The 26,330-nt window shown below is 48.3% G+C and overlaps 1 protein-coding gene across 1 annotated transcript; it reads right to left on the bottom strand.

Annotated features, from left to right (window-relative positions):
- Positions 1–2,221: 2,221 nt before the first annotated feature.
- ARHGEF5 (Rho guanine nucleotide exchange factor 5) lies at positions 2,222–24,333 on the bottom strand. Its single transcript, XM_052639039.1, has 14 exons — positions 21,222–24,333; positions 20,603–20,660; positions 20,112–20,176; positions 19,659–19,912; positions 12,503–12,663; positions 11,710–11,862; positions 11,282–11,411; positions 10,978–11,052; positions 10,485–10,574; positions 8,999–9,156; positions 8,022–8,183; positions 6,495–6,565; positions 3,307–3,411; positions 2,222–2,379 (listed from the first exon to the last, which is right to left on the bottom strand). Exons 1-14 carry the CDS (start codon positions 24,331–24,333, stop codon positions 2,222–2,224), a joined length of 4,752 nt encoding a protein of 1,583 aa, XP_052494999.1.
- Between the last annotated feature and the right edge of the window lie 1,997 nt (positions 24,334–26,330).

Below are 26,330 nucleotides of genomic sequence, written 5' to 3'. Positions count from 1 at the left end.
TCATTTAACAAAAAACATTTTTTTAACATATATATCATTCAGAAGTTGATATTTTATCTCCCTGGGAGAGTAAGGGAGCATTTGCCTAGAAAATATAAGGTTGGATATGGCTCTCTTTGAGTCATACAGCCAGTGTTCAATTATTGGTGTGAGCAAAGATCTGGATGAAAATTACTGTTATTGCTATTAAGAAGAATCAGTTGTTAGTTTACATATAATATATACATTTAACATATATTAATACTTAAAAGCTAACTTTATGAAAAGATGTAAAATCTTAATTGAACTTCTCTAAAGTCATGTCTCGGAGAAGGCAATGGCACCCCACTCCAGTACTCTTGCCTGGAAAATCCCATGGACAGAGGAGCCTGGAAGGCTGCAGTCCATGGGGTTGCTAAGAGTCAGACATGACTGAGCGTCTTCATTTTCACTTTTCACTTTCTTGCATTGGAGAAGGAAATGGCAACCCACTCCAGTGTTCTTGCCTGGAGAATCCCAGGGACGGGGGAGCCTGGTGGGCTGCCATCTATGGGGTCGCACATAGTCGGACATGACTGAAGCAACTTAGCAGCAGCAGCAGCAGCAGCAGCAAAGTCATGTCTATTTTAGACCTTTTAGCACTGTCAGACTGTTTAGAATAAATTAGTATTATTCTGAACTTAATTAACTTAATAGTGACAACTTTTCTAAAGATTAAGTAAGCTAACTTACATTTTAGGATGGATTGTAAACAAAATGTGTTATCAAAAGTGATACTATCATGTCATATCACAGTTAATTGGGTACGAGACCAAATTTAGAGTATTATTCTTACCTTTGTATAAAGCTGCAGTGCAATTCTACCCTGAGGCCCTCTAAAGATAAAGCATGGCAAAGGAAGAGACAACCCACTCCAGTATTCTTGCCTGGGAAATCTCATGGACAGAGGAGCCTGGCGGGCGAGAGCCCATGGGGTCGCAAGAGTTGGACATGACTGAGCAACTGAACCACCACCACCGGAGGTAAAGCCGAGGGGTAGAATGTCCAGGGATGGACCACAACGTGCCCGCTTAAAAGATGACTGTACCATTGCTGTGTGACGACTCGACATAAGGAAAAAAATGTAAGCAGGGATGTTCTCCACCTGAGAAAGGCAAACTGATGGAAGACAGAGAATCATGCATCACAGAGTCGGATGGAAGTCTGGAGGTTACGTGGCTTCATTCGGCATTTTACATTTAAGGAAAGTGAGAAGTAGGCAGGCTGCATCGTGGTGAGGCACTAACTGGAAGTTAGGTCTTGTGACCTGGATTCTAGGACTCTGCTATTTCCATGCTCTTTCTCACAAAGAGGATGAAGCAGCGGCGATGACACCCTTCCAGTATCTAAAGTCAAAATATAAAATCCATGAAGGGTCTGAGTAACAGTTCCAAATCCACCTAAACTAGCTTAGACCTTAACTTGTGGGTTCAGTTAAAAAAAGGTTTGGAGTTTTCATCACCCATCAACTCATTCTACTTCCTGATACGAACTCCGAGGCCATAACAAGCAGAAAAACTGCCCAAACTCTCCACAGTCAAAGAAAGAATTGGCCACTGCTGTAACCCAGTCAGCATTGTGGTCTTTCATGACATCTGAACCATGGGATCCCATGTTCTGAACCTCGCTCAGTGCTCAGGAGTCTGGGGAGAAAATACTCGGAGAAGTGCCAACTTTATTAGAGTGAGAGTGTATCACCTCACATAGCCACCGACAGACCCCAGAGACCCAGGCACTGACCTTGCCCAGTAATTACGGGATATCTCCAGGGTTGGAAGATACCTTAAAAGGTCACTGGGTTAACCCTCCCATCTGATTTTTCCATCCTCCTTAAACATCTCCCTCCAGATTCTGTTTAATACACGGCCGTGATGGAAACTCTGGTCAGCTCTGAATCTGTACTCTGAAAGCGTTTAGCTGCAGGGCAGGTGAAGTGAAGTTCCTTGGCTTAGGCCCCATGGATCCCTTTTTCTATGAGAAAAGGTTCTCAGAGTCCAGTGTAAAGTCCCTCAAAATCCCCACACCAAGTACAAAGCACACAAAAAAAGGAGGCCTGGGACTAGCTCCTGGCAGCTGGGTGTTGTCCTTGGGCTTCAGAAGGCCTAGTTCCTGACGCACAGAAGGCCTCCACCACCGCGTTCCGGGCCAGCCCTGTCCAGGAACATCTCATCCTTAAGCTCGGGGGTTTCCTCCCAGAAAACGGCTAGGCCTGCTGCTCCACCAGCTGTAGCTTGGCAGTCTTGACTCGGTGGGCTTCCTTCAGGTTCCGTGCACGGACCTCTGGGTTAGAGATGAACTCCACTTGTTGTAGAGGGAACCAGCCTTGCTCCCCATCAGACAGTCTCACGCCTTCCAGCCAGCCTATGGGCACAGGGTGGGTGGGAAGAAGAATTACCTGGCAAAGACTCACAATAATTTCCCCCGGACCTCCTTCCTGGACGCACTTGTGAATTAAAGGCTACGAGAACTGGAGAGTCCCCAGCATGGGGAATTCAGCCTCCCCATGTACTCACCCTGGCTGCTCTAGGTCTGATACAGTCTGTAGCTGACCACTTCTGCACCTTCTCCACTCTTATGCGTGAGCTGTATTCCCCCAAAATATATGATGAAGTGCTAAGCTCAAGAGCCTCAGAATGTGGTCTTATTTGGGAGTAGAGTTGTTGCAGGTATTGTTAGTGAGGTTAAGATGATGTCATACCTGAGCAGAGTGTGCCATTCATTCAGTATAATTGGTTGTTGTTTAGTTGCTAGCTGTGTCCGACTCTTTTGTGACCTCATGGACTGTAGCCCATGAGGCTCCTCTGTCCATGAGGATTCTCCAGGCAAGAATACTGGAGTGGGCTGCCATTTCCTTCTCCAGGGGATCTTCCCGACCCAGGGATCAAACCCAGGTCTCCTGCACTGGCAGGTGGATTCTTTACCACTGAGCCACCTGGGAAGCCCAATATAATTGGTGTCTTTATTAAGAGAGGGAAATTTGGACACCTAGACACACACAGAAGGAAGAAACAGAGCTTGGAGTGATACTGCCAAAAGCCAAGCCAGCTGGGGCCACCAAATCTGGAAGAAGTGAGGAAAGACCTTTTCCTAGAGTCTTCAGAGGGAGCATGGCCAGCGCAGCACTTGACTCTGGACTTCTGGCCTCCAGAACCATGAGAGGATACATTTCTACCCATTTAAGCCACCCAACTTGTGGCGCTTTGTTAGAGCAGCCCTGGGAAATGAGGCCATCCACCCCCACCATCCCACCTTCCATACCCAGCCTGCCCCTGTGGATCCCTCTCTTACCATCGCTGCTCTGCTGGGTCACCATCACCACGTCCGCCTTCTCGAGCGCCAACTCGTCATTCTCTCGGGGTTTGTAGGCTCGAAGGCACTGCACTTGTGGGGAGTCTTGGAAGAGAAGAGCGTGAGAGGGGTAAGGAAAGGCAGGAACTAGAGCATGAAGGAGGACTTGCAGGGGTGGTAGGTTGAGAGGACTTGGAGGAGAGAGAGTTTAAACTGTTGAAAGTTACACACAGAGAGACAATTGGAAAAGTCTCCATCTTCTCCCAGGGAACAAGATGGTTGATTAGGAGATAGAAATGTCATCATTGAAATGAATCAAAGATTCTTTCTAGTGAAGATGAGTTGAGAAACAGGTTGTGACTACCTTTTAGTGACCACTGTTACAAAGAATTGAGATTCTGCTAAGCACTGAAATCTTCGCTGTGTCTTTCATCCACAGTGGATTCTGAACTCCTTTAAAACTGTCTACGACAAACCACTTATCTTTTACCTAATTGTTCCAAGCTGGTGTTCTGCCTCTCCAACTCCATTGTAAACTCCAAGACTCATTTTTCATTCTTCTCCATGGTATATGTTGTGGGACTAAGTAAGACTTATCCAGTGTGCTTCCCGGTATAATCTAAGCACTGAATGCCCTTTCGTTTCAGTTTCCTTTTCTATAAATGACTCAGCTGATCAAGATGACTCAAGAACATTCTGGATTTTCTGTGGTTTTGTGATACAGGGGAAATTTCCAAAGTTTTTAAGTTCAAAATTAAGAAGCCTCAGAGTATGCCTGATCCACAGTCTTCTATCTTACATGGGTTTATGGCTCTTTATATTTCACCACACTGCACTGGTTCTCTTAGAGAATAAATAGACCATGTACTGTTACAGAAATGGTATGAACCTAACAGAAGCAGAAGATATTAAGAAGAGGTGGCAAGAATACACAGAAGAACTGTACAAAAAAGATCTTCATGACCAAGATAATCATGATGGTGTGATCACTCATCTAGAGCCACATCCTGGAATGTGAAGTCAAGTGGGCCTTAGAAAGCATCACTATGAACAAAGCTAGTGGAGGTGATGGAATTCCAGTTGAGCTATTTCAAATCCTGAAAGATGATGCTGTGAAAGTGCTGCACTCAATATGCCAGCAAATTTGGAAAACTCAGCAGTGGCCACAGGACTGGAAAAGGTCAGTTTTCATTCCAATCCCAAAGAAAGGCAATGCCAAAGAATGTTCAAACTACCGTACAATCACACTCATCTCAAATGCTAGTAAAGTAATGTTCAAAATTCTCCAATACATGAACCGTGAACTTCCTGATGTTCAAGCTGGTTTTAGAAAAGGCAGAGGAACCAGAGATCAAATTGCCAACATCCACTGGATCATGGAAAAAGCAAGAGAATTCCAGAAAAACATCTATTTCTGCTTTCCTGACTATGCCAAAGCCTTTGACTGTGTGGATCACAATAAACTGTGGAAAATTCTGAAAGAGATGGGAATCCCAGACCACCTGACCTGCCTCTTGAGAAATCTGTATACAGGCCAGGAAGCAACAGTTAGAACTGGACATGGAACAACAGACTGGTTCTAAATAGGAAAAGGAGTACGTCAAGGCTGTATATTGTCACCCTGCTTATTTAACTTCTATGCAGAGTACATCATGAGAAACGCCGGACTGGAAGAAACACAAGCTGGAATCAAGATTGCCAGGAGAAATATCAATAACCTCAGATATGCAGATGACACCACCCTTATGGCAGAAAGTGAAGAGGAACTAAAACGCCTCTTGATGAAAGTAAAAGTGGAGAGTGAAAAAGTTGGCTTAAAGCTCAACATTCAGAAAACGAAGATCATGGCATCTGGTCCCATCACTTCATGGGAAATAGATGGGGAAATAATAACAGTGAGAGACTTCATGTTTTTGGGCTCCAAAATCACTGCAGATGGTGACTGCAGCCATGAAATTAAAAGACGCTTGCTCCTTGGAAGGAAAGTTCTGACCAACCTAGATAGCATATTCAAAAGCAGAGACATTACTTTGCCGACTAAGGTCAATCTAGTCATGGGTTTTCCTGTGGTCATGTATGGGTATAAGAGTTGGACTGTGAAGAAGGCTGAGCGCCAAAGAATTGATGCTTTTGAACTGTGGTGTTGGAGAAGGCTCTTGAGAGTCCCTTGGACTGCAAGGAGATGCAACCAGTCCATTCTGAAGGAGATCAGCCCTGGGATTTCTTCGGAAGGAATGATGCTAAAGCTGAAACTCCAGTACTTTGGCCACCTCATGTGAAGGGTTGACTCATTGGAAAAGACTCCGATGCTAGAAGGGATTGGGGGCAGGAGGAGAAGGGAACGACAGAGGATGAGATGGCTGGATGGCATCACTGACTTGATGGACGTGAGTCTAAGTGAACTCCGGGAGTTGGTGATGGACAGGGAGGCCTGGCGTGCTGCGATTCATGGGGTCGCAAAGAGTCGGACACGACTGAGTGACTGAACTGAACTGAACTGAGCTGTTACCTGTACTTAGCTTGTCCGTATTTCCCATTCACAAGATCACAGTGATGGAGCAAGAACTGTCTTGCTTCCTTTCTCTTCTGAGAAAGTGAAGTGCAGCAGATGGGTCGCACCCTGAACAGAGCCTCATTTATATGCTGGTTCTCCTACGTCCTTTTCCAAAGTGCCCTGGATTTGTTTGTTGAGTCACTAATAGCTCAGTGTTCCTTTGAGTTCAGTCCCTCTCTGGATGTGAATTAGAGAGTCCTTGCCGGAGGACAACTATGAGGCTTAACAGAGACACTTCCTAATGTGCGTGTCTGCGGTACCTGCGGGTGCCTGGAAGCCGAGGGTAGAGGCAGGGCCTCAGGTCAGCCTGTATAGGGGAGGGGTGCTCAGGACATATCTGCTATACTGCTGTACCCCCCAAACCCCACTCCACATGGACTTTCTCCCCCTATTTCCCCAAGACCTTCAAGTCAGTGAAATTTAGGCAAACAAGTAGCAGGATAGACTTAAAGGGATGAATATTCAAAACAAGTGAACTACTGCCCAAGACGAGGAGTGTATGGGGGGTTGGGTGGGGCGCTGCCACGGTCACGAGCAGTTTTAAGCAGATGCATCTTGTTACCACCCGGCCTCCTAAACTGCACCCAAAGCAGACTTCTGACCACCTCTCCCTCTCTCTTGGACTTTAACCCACCGTAACACTCCAGAAGGTCCAACTCCTCCCTCGGCATAGCCAAGGCTGAGATCCAGCGAAGCTTTTCACTTCTGAGAAAACAAAGCAAGGTCATGCTTCAGCAGCAGCTCTGGGGGTACAGGATAGGGGCAGGTGATGGGGAAGCGGAGGGACCTTGGGAAAGACTTGTCTAGTTCAGCGATATCTAGGACAAAAATCAGTGGGGCTCCGCTTGGATGGAAATTTGACCGGATCATGAATTACATTTTCATGTGTCTTGTCACCATTTCTCTTTCTCTTTCCAAGCTTACCCTCTTAAGGACATCTTGTGTCTTTCAAGCAGAGGCCTAAAGTCAACTATCAATTGTGCATATGTAGACTTTCCATTTGGGGAAGTCTACTGAGTGAAATGTTCAGCTCAGTTGAGATTCCCTCTATCACTCTGCATACTTCTTGACACTCTGCCCACCTTCCTTCAGTCAAAGATCTCAGAGACGAAACTATTCTGTAATCATAACTGGGTCAGGTAGCTGCACCTACCTCTTTTTGTTTTTTTTTTTGTTATGTAATACTGGGTTGGCCAAAAAGATTGTTCGGGTTTTTCCATACAATGTTATAGAAAACTCCAAATGAACTTTTTGGCCAACCCAGTATGATCCGAGCCGAATTCTGTAATTATCTGAAGGTTTCTGTATTATCTGAGCCTCTGCCTCCAACCACGCTGGAGTAACTGAGAGCTGACACTATCACTGTTCCAGGAAGATGCTACCCAAAGCACTAGACAAAGAATGTGAGTCTGTATCCGATGACCTGACTTTGGTGATATTTTGCACCTGTATAGCCCCTCTGTCCTTTAAGTGAGGGCAGGCATTACTGATCCTACCCTGAAGGGTCTTCCAATGGGACAAAATCGTTAAGCGTCTACAATGTGAGGACCCTCAGACCATTAGGTGTCAGGTCAAACTTTTCAAAGAGGAGGTTTCTTATATCTTCTGTAACAGCTGTAATAGTTACAACTGTTCATTATGGTAGGTACTGAGTACCAGACTTTTAGACATTATTTTGAATACTCTTTACACTGTATGCATGTGTGAATATGTTTTATTAATATTATTATTATTAAAGAGATGAGCCAATCATAGTTCTCAACACTATGGATTTCTGTTCAGTAGAGGACTGGGTGGGAAGATGGGAGCAAAGAAAGCTAAAGGCACCCAGTGCTTATCTAATTCATGGCTTATTCACGCATATGCCCTCCAGCCTTGAGCACTGAGGAATTTCTGGCTCATACACATCCAGTCATGGATGTCAGTAAACCAATTATGCACTTTGTCCTTCTTAGCATAACAGATGCTAAGCCTTGATGGTAACAGCGACTTTACACCTTCTCCCACCCCCAGGCTCCTCAAAGTCCTCTATCAGCTCTAGGAGTCTGGGTTTAGGCTGGTCTGTGGATGCTCCCTGGACATGTTTTCTGCCCTGGTCCCTCTTCCTTGCCTGGCTGTCTTCCCACCCTCCCCACAGCTCCCCTGAGCAGCCCCATCTCACTGGGTCTCTGTGCGGAGGAGGAACTCGGCCTGGGAGCCCTGGGCGTTGTGCCGCAGGAAGAGTCGGAAGACGTTTTTGTGAGCTCCATGCAGCTTCATTTCACACTTTTCCCCACGGACGGCAGAGAAGGGAGCATGGTCGAATACCAGGAATCGGCTACCCCTGCAAAACACAAGGCTTTTCAGACTGATGCTGGGGTGATCAGACTTCATCCACCCGCTTATCTTTACAATTCAAAATCCCTGTCCTTAGCATGTTCAGCCTGTAAATTCTTGTCTTCTCATGGTAAGATGGTGTCAGTATTGAAAGGACCTGTCAATGGCTTGGCAAATCACGTAGCCAGGGCAATGGATGCTCACCACTATAACAAGTTGCAGAAACAGAACCAATATAAAGTTTCTAAGGACCAAGGAGTTAGGATCTGGAACTGGCTCAGTATCGCTAAGCTAGTAAGCTAAGCCCAGCCCAGAACGTGTGTTAGTCACTCAGTCGTGTCTGACTCTTTGTGACCCTATGGACTGTAGCCCACTAGGCTCCCCTGTCCATGAGGATTCTCCAGGCAAGAATACTGGAGTGGGTTGCCATTTCCTTCTCCAGGGAATCTTACCGACCCAGGGATCGAACCCAGGTCTCCTGCATTGCAGGCAGATTCTTTACCATACGAGCCACCAGGGAAGCCCAGAGACAACACAGACTTATTCGAAAAAGTGATATAGGCTAATATGCTGCATTTTGTCCTGTCTATATAACATGGTCGAGGTCCTGCCGGGTGATCTCAGGATGTAATTCAGTGGGATTCCCCTCTTTGGCTTTGGATCTTTTCTCCTTTTCTCTAAGTCATGACGTGGACTCCATGGGGGAAGCCGTTGAGAAGGTTCCTCTATAGGACCAGGACCCTTCTCTGTCCCCTTTAGTCCTTCCCTCTCGCCTCATCCCACTTCCCCCTCATGTTCCGGCCTCCCATCCCAGTCACTGACTCTCGGGGCCGAGACAGCAACAGACAGTCGTTGAAGAGGTGCAGGTGCACTGGGCGAGTGGTCAGCTTCCTCCGCAGAGCCTGGGAGACGCTGAACTCCAGGGCTGTCAGCTCCCCACTCTTCACCAGCCAGCGTGACTGTGAAATGAGCGGGAATATCTATATGGAACCGGGAAGAGAAAGAAGGTGGCGTCACACACAGGACATGCATGAGGCTTTCTCCCAGGCCGGCCCTCCTCATCTGGCCTCTTCCTCTGAAGTCCCACCACTGACAGTGATCCCTTCACATCTTCCTTCTTGCTCACACCCCATCCACTTAAACTCTGCTTCTCTCTGAAACATCTGACTACCGCTGTCTCCTGAATACTGCTGGGTGGCTCCCATGTCCCCAGCGCATGCAAATGGAAGATGCCCTAAGGTTCGACCCAGGAGAATGACTCCATGAGATCGCTCAGCTGTAGAAGCTAGAACTGAAGAAGAGATGGGAGAATCTGACTGGGACGGGTGGACGATGCCCCAGCGCTGAGGCCAGTATATGATGTGTCTCGTGGAAGTTAAAGGTTCAGGGTGCTTCTGACGTCTGTTCTTTCTTTGATTATAACCTGAGACATGAGAGGAGCAGTCAGAAACAGATGTGGATGAGAATACAGAGATCTCAGTGGGGTCTGCCTGGAGTTTGCATAATGTTAAGGGTGCTGGACACTGATGAACATGTGGACGAGGGATTTTCCCTCTCCTCTGGGGAGGTAAGGATAGTATCTGAATGGAAATTTGAACATGGAATGTCGATTTTAAATCTGGATTTGGATGCCAGATTGTAGCCCTATATCTGGATTCAATTTTATATTGCCTTGGTTAGACTAGATAGAGACATGATAAAATACTGAATAATTCAATTACCGAAAGTATATCTTTATAAAGGTATACATTGATAAGTTCTCTCTCATCTGCCCAGGTCTCAAAGGTACTCTCTCCCCGTCAGGTAACCACTGTTCTTTATTTCTTAGGTATCTTTCCAGAGTTTCTTTATGAATACACAAGCAAATACGTATAGATTTTGATCCTACTTTTTCACCAAAAGTAAGAAACTACAATACATATACAGCTGCATCTTCCCTTTCCCCCTTAACAATATATCATGGAGATTGAAGTTTGCTGTGTGACTCAGGGAACTCAAACCAGGGCTCCGTTAAAACCTAGAAGAGTGGGATGGGGAGGGAGAATGAAGAGGGAGGGAACATATGGATACCTATGGCATGATTCTTGCTGATGTTTGGCAGAAACCAGCACAATATTGTAAAGCAATTATCCTTCAATTAAAAATCAATAAATTATACATATAAAAAGAAAGAAGTAGGCATGTGGGTATTCCAGAAAATAGAGCAGAAGAGAAGGTGTGCAGCATGGAGCTTAGAGGCTGGGATACTGTGAGCGAGACTGGTTCTGTGTTAGAAGGTGACACTTGGGGACCCGAGGGACGAACTTACTTTGCACTCAAACTCAATCTTCTGGCTCAGGTAGATCAGCTCCTCTGTCCGTCGCATCCTCTGGACGTTGTTATTGCAGTCTCGGATCAGCTGTGTATTTAGCAGGGCAAGGAGAGAGGAAGAGAACCATGTTAAGAGGCTTTGGCTTGAAGTCCCTTGCAAGAAATCTGGAAACTGGCTGTGATAGCTCTCATCGTTCTGCTGGCCTGGAACCGAGCAAAGACAGCACAAGGATGATGGTCTACTTTGTGGAGACCTGCTAGAACACTCCTGGCTGCGTCCAAGGAAGATGTAATCTGGGGATCGTCCCTTGGTGTGGAGGGTCCTTGCAGCTGGCAGGCACGAAATGCTTGGAGGTTTGGTGGGTGCAGTGAGGCAGCTGAGCGATCGCATTGGCCAGGACCTATGCCTCCTGATGTCATGGGCCGGGGCAGGGGCAGACTTCTCTGTGAAGGATAATCAGGGGGTCCGAGCAGGGATGGTGGCCGCCTACCTCCTCCAGGGCGTGGTGCGCTTTCGTGGCCTCTGCTTCCTCTGCGGAGCCAGGCTGTGTTCTCTTCAGAATGTTCTACAGAACAAGGCGTAGGCAGGAGGCAGGTGGAGAGAGGGATGGGCAAAGAGGAGGAAGAGGTCAATGGAGACGGTCAGGAACCAAGCTATAGCAGCCAACCTTTCTGGGAAAGGAGGGTGGGGGCTGTGGGGAGATGGCTCACTGTCCAGCGGGCGTGGGAGCGTGGCACAAGGAGGGACCGGCGTTTTGGTTCAGGGGAGCGGGCTGAGGGGGGCATTTGCAGTACCTGGAGCAGGAGCTTGAGACGGGTGATGCGCTGGAAAGGCAGAATCAGGAAGGACTTGAGGGAAAGGCGCTGGCAGATGGGGGCGCTCTCCAGCTTCTCCAGGACCTCTCGGAAACTGCTGTTGCTGTTCCTGCAGGGCAGGGAGCCTCGGGTGAGGAGGGGCACAGGGCATATGGGGGACGCAGTGAAGGTGCGGGGTGTAGGGGCTCATTGGAACGTCTGCAGGTAGAGAAAGACCAGTGGGGACCCAATGCAGAGGAGCCCCAAGGGGGATGGCTGAGGGTATCCTGGAAGTCGGGCGGGAGAGGCAATCGCAGGGCAGGCACGAGAGCATGTGCTCTCGGAGCGGGTGGTGGGGGGAAGCTGGGCTGGCTATTGGGGGTCACTGCAGGGCCCACGTGGGGACCGAATGGGAGATCAGGTCTCACAGCAGGCTTTGGAAGGTGCGTTCCTGGTAGGTCTGGTTGGTGACGTAAGGCAGGTAGACCCGGCGGAAGTTGGGGGCGTGGTTCAGGACCACATCACACACTTGGAAGGTGAAGATGTTGTTCTCAAAGTTCTCTTCCAGGTCAGAAAGAAACCTGCACAGAGTTGAAACACGTCTCATGAGACCTGTGGGTCTCAAGTGAGGAGTCGGCTGACCCCGCCTGTAGCTTAAGGTTGGAACTTCTCTCCATTAGTCATAACGTCTACTGACTCTCAGCTCTAGAGTCCTTGCCACGCACCAGGGTTCCCTCTGCCGCTACTCTGCCCCTGATCTAAGTTTCCGGTTCTAATAGCCCACGTCTTGTCCTTCTTTCCATCTTGTCCTGGCTTTCTGATCATCAGCTATTTCCCATCTCATCTCCTGGAGAAGGGAATGGTTACCCACTCCAGTATTCTTGCCTGGGAAATCCCATGCATGGAGGAGCCTGGTGGGCTACAATCCATGGGATCGCAAAGAGTTGGACATGACTGAATACGCAGGCGCCTCACCTCCAATGCTGTGCACGCCCCTAAGACATCCAAAACCTCCCTCCAGGAAGCATTTCTTATTCATTTATCCATTAATGTTCCCATCCACCTGCACGCCTCCTCTCCTTGCTCTCCTTATCCCTACAGCCTCTGGGAATCATGCAGGGAGCAATGAGAGGGCTCTGAAAGCGGAAAAACCCAACGAGAGGTTTACAGGCTAAGAGCGTGAGGCTGAGTGAGTGGTCTCTGGGAGGAGGGGATGCTCACATGGTGCTGACGTCACGCACATCCTGCAAACGAGAGAAGAGCCATTGGTGATCCTGGTTGGAAAGGGTGGCCCGGAGCTGCTCTGAATGTTGGAAATGATCCACAGCTATATGCAAACTGCGCAGGTAGGAAGCCTCTGACACAATCAGCTCAAATTTGGCCTAAGAGGTTAGGGAGGAGGAAGACTAATTAGAAACATTTATTGAATCCCTGGCGCATGTTAGCCACTGTGTAATATTTTAGGGATAGAGCGGGACACACGACACATCCTATTAGAGTTCATAGTCAATACCAGAATCCAACCTGATCTCAGGAGACAGAACATTTGAAGCTGAGTGAAAGACATGTGCAGACTCTCAGGTGGAAGAGAAAATGAAGCTTTCAGGAAACTCAGATACACTGAGTATCATTGAAAGCAAGGGTATCAAAGGAGAGGACGCTGGAGAGGCAAACAGTGAGGAGGTCTGAGGATTGTCTAAACGAGGTAAGACATGACAATGGGGAAATGAAAAGAGCCTTTATGTAGGGGGATAACTTGGTCTAATTTGTTTTATATAAAGATATATCTGAGGACACCATGGAGAAAAGATCAGAAGGGGCAAGAAAGACACACGAGGAAACCGTGATAGTAATTCCAGAGGAGAGAAGAAGGCCTAAAGAGCCATGAGGACAGAGAGATATACGCCAATTTCATAATGATACAGGAGGGAGATCTGGAAGCGCTTGGTTATCTGCTAGAAATAGAGGCTGAAAGAACAAGAAGAGTCACAGCTAATGCCTGTTTTTGAGTTTGGTAACTGGCGCTTCCCTGGGGGCTCAGAGGGTAAAGAATCTCTCTTCAGTGTAGGAGACCTGGGTTTGAGCCCTGGCTCAGGAAGATCCCCTGGAGAAGGAAAGGGCTACCCACTCCAGTATTCTTGTCCGGGAAGTCCCATGGACAGAGGAGCCTGGCGGGCTACAGTCCATGGGGTTGCCAAGAGGAGGACACGACTGAGAGGCTAACACACTTCAACTGGGTGAGTGATAAAGTTCCTAAATGAACTAGATAGAGATCTCTGGAAGAGGAAGAGATTTAGGCGATGAAGGTAATTTGGGGTTTGAGGAACCATGGAAGGAAGCAGGATATTTGAGGTTTAGATGGTGCAATTGTGGTTTAATGGAAACAGCCCAATTGTTGGGAAGTTCCAGCAGGATGCACAATGACTCACAGCCCTGTTCTCTAGCTGGGCTGGTCAAGTTCATCACCCAAGCATGCAGCTTCAAGACAGATGCATGGACAGAAAAGAGAAAGGGCACGCACACACCTGGGAGATGACGTGGATAACTAATGACATGGCTGGAGGCCACTCACACACAGCACTTCACCTGCATCCTGGCTCAAATATCCACTCATTATATGACTTCGGGTGGCTCATTTAACCTCTCTGAACCTCAGGTTTCTTGTCTGTGTTGATACAGTGACCCCCCTCGTCACACAAAAAAATGTTGTGACAGTCAAAAGAAATGCAGTCAGTAAAAGCCCCTTTTCCCAGAAGTGCTAATTCAGGAAAGGAATATATGTGTATAAGCACAGAGGCTTTTCTTCTCAGAACCATGAGACCAGCGCTGGCCCAGGAATGCTGGCAGACTTCCTTAAATTCTGGTGTTGGTGAAAGAGCTATAGGGTTCATATCACCTGCCCACTCACTGGTTCATAAATATGCGCAGACTAGTGATTTTCTAAATATCTCCCACATGCTTTTAAAGTTGAGGTCAGCACAAGGCGCTCAGGTCTGAGCTTCAAAAAACCTAAAATTTTTTACCGATTTAGCTTGGTAAAAGCACTGCTATTATAAGTCCTTACAGCCAGAATTTTACTCCTTCCCACTTCTGAAAAGGGGGAAGAGTATGGTACTAACATGTATCAAACTATGCACCAGGTGGGCTTCCCTGGTGTCTCCCAGGTTAAGAACCCACCTGCCAATGCAGGAGATGCGGGTTTCAATCCCTGTGTTGGGACAATACTCTGGAAAAGGAACATTCCAGTATTCTTCCCTGGGAATCCCCATGGACAGAGGAGCCTGGCAGGCTACAGTCCACGGACTTGCAAAGAGTTGGATACAACTTGGTGACTAAACAATAACAATGTACCAGACACCATGCTCAAAGTTATATGAGAGTAGTTTCATTTAAATCACACAGCAACTCTGAAAAGTGGTCATTATCATCCTTGATTTTTAGATGAGGAAACAGATTTAGTCAAGTTATATAACTTAAGGTTACACTGCTAGTAAGTGGTAAATATAGGATTCAAATTCAGCTCAGTTTGACTTGAAACTAAATAGTAAATATTTTGTATATAGTGTCAGGAAATGTTCCAACCTCATTCTTTTACATGGAGCAGTACAGTTTTCTTAGCACCACTTATGAAGACACCACTTATGTCTTTAACTCCATTACATAGACTTGCCTCCTTTGTCATAAATTAATAGACCATAAAATAAAGGAAAACAGTGACAGACTTTATTTTCTTGGGCTCCAAAATCACTGCAGATGATGACTGCAGCCATGAAATTCAAAGGTGCTTGCTCCTTGGGAGAAAAGGTATGACAAAGGTAGACAGCAGCAGAGACGTCACTTTGCTGACAAAGGTCCGTCTAGTCAAAGGTATGGTTTCTCCAACAGTCATGTATGGATGTGAGAGCTGGACCATAAAGAAGGTTGAGCACTGAGGAATAGATGCTTTTGAACTGTGGTGTTGGAGAACACTTGAGAGTCCCTTAGACAGCAAGAAGATCAAACCAGTCAATCCTAAAGGGAAACAGTCCTGAGTATTCATTGGAAGGACTGACACTGAAGCTGAAGATCCAATACTTTGGCTACCTGATGCGAAGAGCCAACTCATTGGAAAAGACCCTGATGCTGGGAAAGACTGAGGGCAGGAGGAGAAGGGGAAAACAGGATGAGATGGTTGGATGGCATCATCGACTCAATGGACATGAGTTTGAGCAAACTCAGGGAGATAGTGAAGGACAGGGAAGCCTGGTGTGCTGCAGTCCATGGGGTCACAAAGAGTCCAACACAACTGAGCAACTGAACAACAACAACAAATAGGCCATAAGTGGATGCACGCATTTCTGGGCTCTCTACTCTGCTACGCTGATCTATGTATCTGTTTTAGTGCCAACATAATACTGATTACTGAAACTTTGCAGTATAGTCTGAAATCAAGGAGCATGACACCTCTAGCTTATTCTTTTTTCCTCAAAATTCCTTTGCAATTTGGGGTCTTCTGTGGTTCCACATAAATTTCAGGGTTATTTGTTTTAGTTCTGTGAAAAATGTCATGGGTCTCTTGATAGGGATTACATTATATACCAACTCAAAATGAATTAAAGACCTAAATGTAAGGCCAGAAACCATAAAATGCCTTAAAAACATAGGCAGAACACTTTTGGACATAAATTGTAGCAGCATGTTTTTGGATCTGTCACCTAAGGCAAAATAAATAAAAGCAAAGATAAACAAACGAGGCCTAATTAAACCTAAAAGCTTTTGCATAGCAAAGGAAACCACTGACAAACAAAAAGACAACCTATTGCAAAGTATGTGATTGATAATGGCTTAGCACCCAAAGTATATAAACAGCTCATAAAACTCAATACAAAAAAGCAAACAACCTGATTAAAAAATAGACAGATGACCTGAATAGACATTTCTCCAAAGAAAATATACAGATAGCCAACAGGCACATGAAGAAATGCTTAACACTGCTAATCATCAGAGAAATGGCAACCAAAATTGTAAGAAATCACCTCACACCTGTCAAATGGCCATCATCTAAAGGTCTACAAATGATAATTATTGGCAAAAATTTGAAGAAAAGAGGATCCTAGCACAGTGTTGGTGAGATTGTAAATAGGGGCAGTCACTATGGAAAACATTATGGTAGTATCTCAAAAAACTAAAAATAGAACTAACACATAATTCGAGAATTCCACTCCTGGGTATATATCAAAGAAAATGAAAACACTAATTCAAAAAGATTAATGTACCCCAATGTTCATACCAGCTCTATTTACAAGAGCCAAGATATCGAAGCAACCTAAGTTGCTGATAGTTGTCTATCAACAGATGAATGGATAAAGAAGCTGTAGTACACATACATACAAATACATGCACACACACACACACACACACACACACACACACACACACATACACACGCACAATGGAATATTACTTGGCCATAAAAATAATGAAATCATGACATTTCCAACTACATGGATGGACCTAGAGAGTATGATGCTTAGTGGAATAAGCTGGAAAGAGAAAAACAAATAGTCTATGTTCTATAGACTACTGTATGTGGACCCTAAAAATAAAAGAAACAAATGTATATAATAAAAGAGAAACAGACTCACATATATGAGAACAACTAGGATCACCAGTGGGGATAAGGAAGAGGAGAAGAGCAAGATAAGGGTCTGAGATTAAGAGGTAAATACTATTATGTACAAAATAAATAAGCAACAGAATATATTGCACAGTGCAAGGAAATATAGCCATTACTTTCTAATAACTTTAAATAAAAAATAACCTATAAAAATACTGAACCACTAATATAATACTGTAAATCATCTATACTTCAATTTAAAAAAGTGACATTTTTTGACTGATTACTATGCACTGGGAACTTTTTAAAAATTATCTTTCAATTGAAGTATAGTTGATTTACAATGTTTCAAGTGTACAGCAGAGTACAGAATTCAGTTACACACAGATAGATACACATGCAAAATACATACATACATACATACATATTTCTGCTTTAATGACTATGCCAAAGCCTTTGACTGTGTGGATCACAATAAACTGTGGAAAATTCTGAAAGAGATGGGAATCCCAGACCACCTGACCTGCCTCTTGAGAAATCTGTATGCAGGTCAGGAAGCAGCAGTTAGAACTGGACATGGAACAACAGACTGGTTCCAAATAGAAAGAGGAGTACGTCAAGGCTGTATGTTGTCACCCTGCTTATTTAACTTCTATGCAGAGTACATCATGAGAAATGCTGGACTGGAAGAAGCACAAGCTGGAATCAAGACTGCCAGGAGAAATATTAATAACCTCAGATATGCAGATGACACCACCCTTATGGCAGAAAGTGAAGAGGAGCTAAAGAGCCTCTTGATGAAAGTAAAAGAGGAGAGTGAAAAGATTGGCTTAAAGCTCAACATTCAGAAATCTAAGATCATGGCATCGGGTCCCATCACTTCATGGCAAATAGATGGGGAAACAGTGGAAACAGCAGCTGACTTAATTTTTCTGGTCTCCAAAATCACTGCAGATTGTGACTGCAGCCATGAAATTAAAAGACACTTATTCCTTGGAAGGAAAGTTATGACCAACCTAGACAGCATATTATAAAGTAGAGACATTACTTTGCTAACAAAGGTCCGTCTAGTCAAGGCTATGGTTTTTCCAGTAGTCATGTATGGATGTGAGAGTTGGACTATAAAGAAAGCTGAGCGCTGAAGTATTGATACTTTTGAACTGTGGTGTTGGAGAAGACTCTTGAGAGTCCCTTGGACTGCAAGGAGATCCAACCAGTCCATCCTAAAGGAGATCAGTCCTGGGTGTTCATTGGAAGGACTGGTGGTGAAGCTGAAACTCCAATACTTTGGCCACCTGATGTGAAGAACTGACTCATTTGAAAAGACCCTCATGCTGGGAGGGATTGGGGGCAAGAGGAGAAGGGGACGACAGAGGATGAGATGGTTGGATGGCATCACCAACTCAATGGACGTGAGTTTGAGTGAACTCCAGGAGTTGATGATGGACAGGGAGGCATGGCATGCTGCAGTCCATGGGGTTGCAAAGAGCTGGACACAACTGAGCGACTGAACTGAACTGACTGATACATACATATGCATACAAACCTATATATCCTTTTACAGATTCTTTTCCATTATAGGTTATTACAAAATATTGAATATAGTCCCCGATACACAGTTAATCCTTGTTTATAATTTTATATATAGTAGTGTGCATCTACCAAACCGAAGCTCCTAATTCATACTCTTTCTTGGTAACTATAAATTTGTTTTCTATGTCTGTGAGTCTGTTTGTATACACATCACATCTTCTTTAGCCCTTCATTTGTTAATGGACTTATAGGTTGCTTCCATGTCTTGGCCATTGTAAATTATACTGCTATAAATACTGTAAATAGAATTTATCTTTTTCTGATTCTCCCAGGAATTCTTTGCAACCGAGTTTTTACAAATGAAACAGAAGCTTGGAAAGATCAAGTATTGGGCTAGCCAAAAAGTTTATTTGGACTTTTCCATAACATCTTATGGAAAATCCTGAATGAACTTTTTGGCCAGCTCAATAATTTGGCCCAAGTTAAATAGCTAGCAAATATTAAAGTGGGTCCAGGTCGTTTAAGCCAGAACCTAATGCTTAAACATTGTTCCATAATGCCTTTCCAATGTGCCATACCGTCTTTCCAGGAAGAAAGGTTTAACCCATACTTTAGATTGATTTTTAAGATAAGTGCTCCATGTAAAATATATTAATGATAGTAACTTAACATGAGACCAACAGCCTTTACTGTAGTCTTGCTATTGGAAGGAAGGACCAAGCAGAGCCTGATGGTCATTCAAAAGCCTCTTTGAGACCCATGAACCACAGAACAGCTGCAAGGGCCACTCACCAAGGGAATACCAAAAAGCCCCTGCATGTGTCTTGGTTGAAGAGGAAAACTTCAGTGTAGGCTGAACCTTTGGTTGCAGAGGGAAATTTAAGTCTAGCCTGAAGCTAGACTAATGAGATTGAGTATATACTCCTCCCATCAAATTCAGGGGCATGGTCACTTTGTATGAGCTCAGACCAATAGCACGGAGCAGTAAATGGTTGATGGAGCGAGGAGGAGGTAGATAGGAGGGAGAGTGGTGATGTTCACAGAGCAACTTGAACCCAGCAAGCGGGGGGTGACCCGGTGTCACGGTGGTGAGTGTGGTAGGGACAGCCCGCTTGTGGTGGGGGTGGGGGTGGGGGTGGGGGTGGGGGTGGGGGTGGGGGTGGGGGTGCTGAGTAGGAGACACGGGCGTGAACAGAGGAGACCCTGCTTTCCCTTCCGCAGCCCCTGCCCCACCCCGCCTGGTGGTACCTCCTGGAGCTTCTGGTCTTCGTGGGTCATGGAGAGCAGCACGGTGCTGTTGCGCACCACGGGGATCTCCTGCCACAGCGAGCCACTGGAGGCCATGGAGAGGCGATGCAGGTAGGACTCCGAGGAGACCAGGGCCTTTCGGGGCTGCCGGGGCGAGATGGGCCCCGGTGCCTCCGTCAGGCTGTCCAACCGCTGCTGGCTCTGAATCTCCTTGTTCAGAAACACATCACTGTACTCCTGGTAAAGCAGCTGGGCTACAGGGGTGAAGAGGTGCAGGAGAGGGAGGGAGTTAGGGAGATGGGAGTTGAGGCTCCGAGATAGGTCACCAAGCCCCGTGGTCTCCTGGCATTTCTCCCTACAGATGGCCAAGTCCCACCGCTGATGACCACGAACCCCTCTCCGGCTCAAGCAGAACACTCACGCGGGTCCACAGGCCTGTTTTAAGGTACTCACAGGAGTTGATGAGCTTGGAGCACCGTCTTGAAAAGTTTCCCATCACCTCCTTTGGCTTTTTCTCCCTGTGGGATAAAGAAGGGCTCCATGGTGTTTGCTGACCATCAGACACGGAGAAGCCCCAAGTGACTATAAATAAGATAATCTCTGACCACTGGGACATGTGCCAGACTATCATGGCCAGAGCCTCTGGAGAGGCAAGCTGTAGCCTGACGCACTTTTGCATAGTTCGACGCTCTTATGGATGTCAGGTTGAAATTTTACAGCAGGGTTTAGTTCATGGCCAAAGGGTCTAGATGGATGGGAGATTGGGATTCAGCTGCAAGAACAGGGTAGACGAAAGATCTCCCTACCCTGGAATCCTGGTGTCGGTCCCTTCCCCTCCCTATGCCTGGAAAAGACACGGTCTCTGCACCTTTGTCAGCTAATAAAAATCTCAGTATCCTAGGAAAGAGAGAAAACTGTGCCCATTGGGAGAGAGGGTGACTCACCGGAAAACAATGGCATCCAACAGGCCAGGGGATCCTTCCATGGCGGGACCTCTTGTGTCTGAAAATGGAAAACGGGTCAAGTAACAGATTTCGAGGGGGTGTTCAGACAGAGTCAAGGAACCTAAGACCTAGAGTGGGAGTTGTAGCCATGGGGAGGTGGGTTCAAGGTTCAACTGGGCATCTGTGAGAAAGGGAAGAGCCCAAGTCAAAAGCATTTGAGATCTATCCCCACCCATTGCGGCAGAGTGTGAACTGGACAAGCAGAAGATGCCTTCTCTGCTAGCGGAAGGGCATCGAGCAAGTGTTTGTAATGAAGGTATGCAGCGGCGGTGGGGGGTTGTGGGGGGGAAGGTTCCAGAACAACGTTGGTAAACAGAGATGCACTATAAAAGTACACACCGCAGTAGAGCGAGAGAGAAGGAAGGGGAGAAGAAAGAGCCTCGCCATGAGCTCAGAGACGTTCTAGAGGACTTTCCTCTGCTTGGGGCTGGGTATGTGGGTGAGGGAAGCCAGCAGGGGGACCAGCAGGAGCCTGGAGGACGGAAGACGGATGAGGAGGGGAGAGCGGGACAGAGTCTGCTCTGAGGCGGGGTCACCGTGGGCCAGGCTCCGCACTCACCTACAGGGCTCTCGGGGAGGATGGAGGGTCTTCGCAGGCCCTGCCGGTGCCAGTCCTTGTGCTTACTCGACCCCTCACCGGGGACCGCCACCGCCTCACTGCCGTCCTCCGCTGGCCTTCTCGGCTCCCGTCGATGGGGCCAGCTCGATGCCTTCTCCAGGGGGATGTGGCCCGATTTCTCCGGCTGCCTCGCTGGGCCTACCTCTGACTTCCTCAGGCCATTGCTTCCTTCCTGGGGGGCTGTTCTTCTCCAAGACCCTCTGGCAGGGGCTTCAGACTCTTCTGAGAGCCCGGGTTCAGAGGTGGGTTGCTGGACCTCTGGAGTCCATGGGGTGGTTGGGGAAGATGGGTGTAGAAGGGCCGTCATGTTACTGAAAGCGAGGCCCGGGGGTGCATCACTCTTACACCTGCCGACGGAAGCCAAAGGGTGGGTTGACCGGCCTGTGGCTGGAGGCCAGGAGACCCGTCCTGCAGAAGGCGGGGTGGAGACGGTCCACTCTTGACAATCAGGCCTCGGCCTGCCTTGATCCCCTGAGTTCACGAGTCCTCCCTGTGAGCTCCTGCCCCTCCCCTTGGACTTTGGGGGCAGAGGGGGCGGTTCAGTAGGAGGATCCAGGATGGGGACAGGAGGGAGAGGCTTGTAGATCCTTGAGATGCTCGACAAGACAAGGGGGTGGTGGGGCTGGGGGGCGTGGGGGGTGGGGGGTAATGGCTTGTTGTATCTCTGCCTGGGAGAGACAGAGTGCTGAGTGTGGAGTGGCGCATCTGGCGTGGAGGGCAGCGGTCGGTGCTCCCTTGCCACCACGGGGTTGGGAATGTGGGCTGGGGGGGCCCTGGGGGGGCCGTGGGGCCCCGGACCCAGGGTGAGTGGTGGAGGATGGCTGTACCGCTTTAGCATGGGGACCACCGTAGGGGGATGGCCATCTCGCTCCACCGTGGAGGGCTGGACGTGCCTCCTCTCCGGGGGAGGCAGGGGTGGAGGTTCATGGATCATCAGGTCTATGGGGGTGCCAGGGGCTGGGGAGGAGCTGCAGGCAGGAGACCCGGGGGCAAAGGCCCAGTGCTTCGTGGGGCCCCACGGCTGACTGTCGGGGGGGCTGCCGGCCGTGGCTGGATTTGAAGCCGGTTCTCCAAAATCCTGCCCCGGAGCGGGTGGGGAACTCGAGGCTTCGGGAATGATGGCACAGTCCCTTACAGTTCTCCTGCCCCTTCTTGGGAGCACAGAGCCATAGATGACAGGTTTGGGAGGTCTCTGGGGCAACTCTGAGTGGGAGGAGGACAGGGATATTCCCACCAGGTGCGGGGCTGGCTCTGTCCCGTGAGACCCGGGGAAGGAGTTGCTCCTCATGGGCTGGACCGCTCCGGTGGGGCTGCCCAGGGACCCTGGGGGGCTAGCCCAGCCCGCCAAGGGGAAGCCGTAGCGGGCTGCTGGGGGGGTCTTAGGAGCCCCACAGGGAGATGGACTGTCGGTCAGGGGAGAGGCTCTGGAGGTTTCTGGAGAACTGGCAAGGACAGGAGGCTCCCTCCTGGGAGAGGCAGCCAGGGAACGGGCCGGCGGTGTGGCAGCTGTGCCAGGGGGCCCTTCAGGGGGACCGGGTGTAGCTGCCTCTGGGCTCCTTGGAGGGGTCGCGGAGAGACTGTAGGCAGAGACTTCCTCCGCCCCCCCACCACATGTGGTCTCCTGCCCCAACTCAGAGCCCTCTTGCTGGTGGCGATGAGCAGTTTCTGGGTCTGGGGACTCCTCGGCAGGACAGGAACCAGGTAAAGAAAAGGGCTGGTGGGAGCATCCTGTGGGTTCTGGGGCAGGACTCGGAGCGACGGGGGATGGAACCTCGGCTCCAGGCTCTGTCTGAGTCCCCAGGATCCTGGTCGGGGGGGAAGAGGTCTCTAGAGACAGGCCACAGAGAGGAGAGACCTCAGGGGCGACCAGAGCCAGCGCAGGGGGACCCTCAGGCTCTCCTTGTCCTATGCAGCTCTCTTCTCCTCCTCCCCCCGGTGTATCCCCCTCCCCGCCCCCTGGTTCCTCCTCCGGTGACCCCACTTCCTCCTCCTGCCCCTCTGCTGCCTTGGCTTCCCGCTGTGCACCTGGATCTTCCGGCTTTCCACGTCCTTTCTCTGACTTACTTGCTGAGCTTCGATTCTCCCCATCCTGAGCACCCACCTCATTCTCCTCTGGCCCTGTTAACTCCCTCCCCTTCTGCTCCCCTTTTTCTGGATCCCCGTGGCTCCAAGCCCTCCAGTCCCACTCCCCATAACTCAGATCCCCCAACTCCCCACGGCAACACCCCTCTCTTTCTCCTTGACCTGCGAGTACCATGTCATTTTGAATCTGCTGCTGTTTCTCTCTCCCTTCTTCCTCTGCACCTTTAACCTGCTCTCCTATCTGCTCTGGAGCCCCGGAAAGCCCAGCAGAGCCAGCAGCCTCTCCCTGAGGTCCCCCTTCCTCCAGCCCCTCAGTTCCCTGGAGACACACGAGGCCTGGACTTTCCTGCCTGGCAGGTCCACACTCCGAGTCCTCCATGGGCCGCCTGGTCTCAGCCGGGTGATTGTCATCACAAGAAGGCCCGCGTCTGGTCTGGGCATAGGTGTCGGAGGATGTTTCCTCCTTCCCTTCTGCTTGTCCCGTTTCCAATATCAAAGACGTGAGTTCTGGTTTAAAGTCTATCTCCACGCTGCTGCCCAGGTCCCTGGATAACGAGGCCGTGTCCAGACAGTCACCTTGGTCAGGACAGGCCAGGAGCTCCAGGGAAGCTGGCGTCCTTGCCTGTCTGTCTGCCAGGCTCCAGGGCCCGGCCTCCTGGCATGAGGGGGTATCATTACAGGCCTCAGCTGTCAGGGTTTCCTGGTCAGTCTCCACCTCTGGAGAGGCTTCGTTGTGGAGAGAGGTCATGCTCTCAGCTGCATGGTCATTCGCATCCCTCACGTGTCTCTGCTGGGTCTCCAAGAGTGTGCAGCCTTCAACCCACTGACACCCTGGGTCCTCGCCCTCTTCGGCTGCAGGCTCCAAGGCAGGGGTCTGGCTGCTCCTCATGGGAGCTGCCCGGATAACAGGGAATTCCGCTCCGGCAGGGATGGGAGTCAAGGCTCCGTGCTGGGGCTCCTCTGCCTCCATCAGCGCTGAATCCTAAAGAGGAATAAGAGACCAAGTTTCCACCCCCTCTTCCGCTTTATTTGTTATTCATCCAGAGGGACAGACCATAAAGAACAAGCATGGGGCATTTCTTTGGTTTCATTTGCAGTCTTTCTTTGAGACAAAAAGTCCTTCACAAAGTAAGCCATGGCTTCTATAAAATTTATCATTGATTTGTTCATTTTATAAATATTTGCCAAGTCACCCTTTCAAGGGTGGGGCATTCAGTAGCAAAGGAGGCAAACAAAGACCGTGTCCTCATGGAGCCTGCAGGCTTGTGACGGAGACAGGTGAAAACAATTACGTTAGGGCACCAGACCGCTGTCAGAGAGCTCCCAGCATTCCCCAGTGGTCATTAAGCTCTAGATGGTATGACGTCATGGTGTCTCCCCGTCGACTCTCTGGACACCAAGAGTGACTCAGGCCGGTATAACTCACAAACACTGTGAGTGACACGCCCTAGATCTTACAGCCCAGAGGAGCAGTGTCTGGAGGGGAATCCTCCTTCTAAACTGCTAATGGGATTTAAACAGGTCTGGCCATTATGGCCGGTGTCTGAGATACCACAGCACCGTATAATCTCCTTTATGAAAGTGAAAGTGAAGTCGCTCAGTCACCTCCAACTCTGCGACCCCATGGACTGTAGCCTACCAGGCTCCTCCCTCCATGGGATTCTCCAAGCAAGAGAACTGGAGTAGGTTGCCATTTCCTTCTCCAGGGGATCTTCCCAACCCAGGGATTGAACCTGGGTCTCTCACATTCCAGGTAGACGCTTTAACCTCTGAGCCACCAGGGAAGCCCAATCTCCTTTATAGAGGGTCTGAATTTCACTCACCTTATTTTCCAGAGTGTCTAGCAAAGCCTGTGACTAATTAACAACAACAAAAAAATTGTGTTTCAATTATAGAACAGCTTTAGTAAAGTGGAATGATAACTAGACTTAGATGAGAACCAGATGAGATTAGACGAGAACGAGAGTGATACAAAGGGTACCCACTTCAATGAGGTCCATCAAACTGGGGACCCCTCACCATCTTACTCTCCCCTTCTCTCTAGCATGAACTCATCTCATCACTGGTCATATTTTGATCTTCCCACCTCTCTTTGCTACTTTGCAAAGAATTTACAAACCAATAGAGAGGAATTGCTTCCGTTTCTTGCAGTTCAGAGCAACCCACACTTCACTCTGTCCATCTTTCCCCTCTGACTATGCCAGAGCACCCTCATCTCTAAGTGCCATCTTCCATAGCTGCCTTCTCAGGATCTGATGCAGTGGCTAGCTCATTCTCTAGCACCTTCACCTTCTGTTAGAACCATCCCACCAGCCTTTAAGCATGTTTGTGTCTTTCTTCTCTTCCCATGATGTACTTGAAGTTCTTCATACCTACTCTCCTCATATCCTTGCATCTCCCCTACCTCCAACCAAACTTTAACAGCGCCACTTTGCTCACCTCCCCTACAATCTTCAACTTTCTAACTCTAAACAAGACTCTGTGGATGCTTATTTTCGGTGGTTCTTGCCAGCATTTGACATTTGACACTGCAGTGGACACCAATTTGACATTACACATACCCTTTTCTGTTATTTGTGAGACTACATTTTTTCCTCTTAAGTTTTCCCCAACCCTCTAACTGACTCATCAGAACTGACTCATTGGAAAAGACCCTGATGGAAAGACTGAAGGCGGAAGGAGAAGGGGACGACAGAGGATGAGATGGTTGGATGGCATCAATGACTCAATGGACATGAGTTTGAGTAAGCTCCGGGTTTGGTGATGGACAGGGAAGCCTGGCGTGCTGCAGTCCATGGGGTCACAAAGAGTCAGACACAACTGAGTGGCTGAACTGACTGACTGACTGAACCCTCTAACTGGGTTACTTTGCTCCTGTTTGTAGCACTTATCATCTAGTTGCTGCTGCTGCTGCTGCTGCTGCTAAGCCGCTTCAGTCGTGACCGACTCTGTGTGACCCCATAGACG

This window comes from Budorcas taxicolor, chromosome 4, assembly GCF_023091745.1.
Source record: "Budorcas taxicolor isolate Tak-1 chromosome 4, Takin1.1, whole genome shotgun sequence".
Taxonomy (NCBI): Eukaryota; Metazoa; Chordata; class Mammalia; order Artiodactyla; family Bovidae; genus Budorcas; species Budorcas taxicolor.
This window is presented reverse-complemented; position numbering and strand designations above follow the sequence as displayed.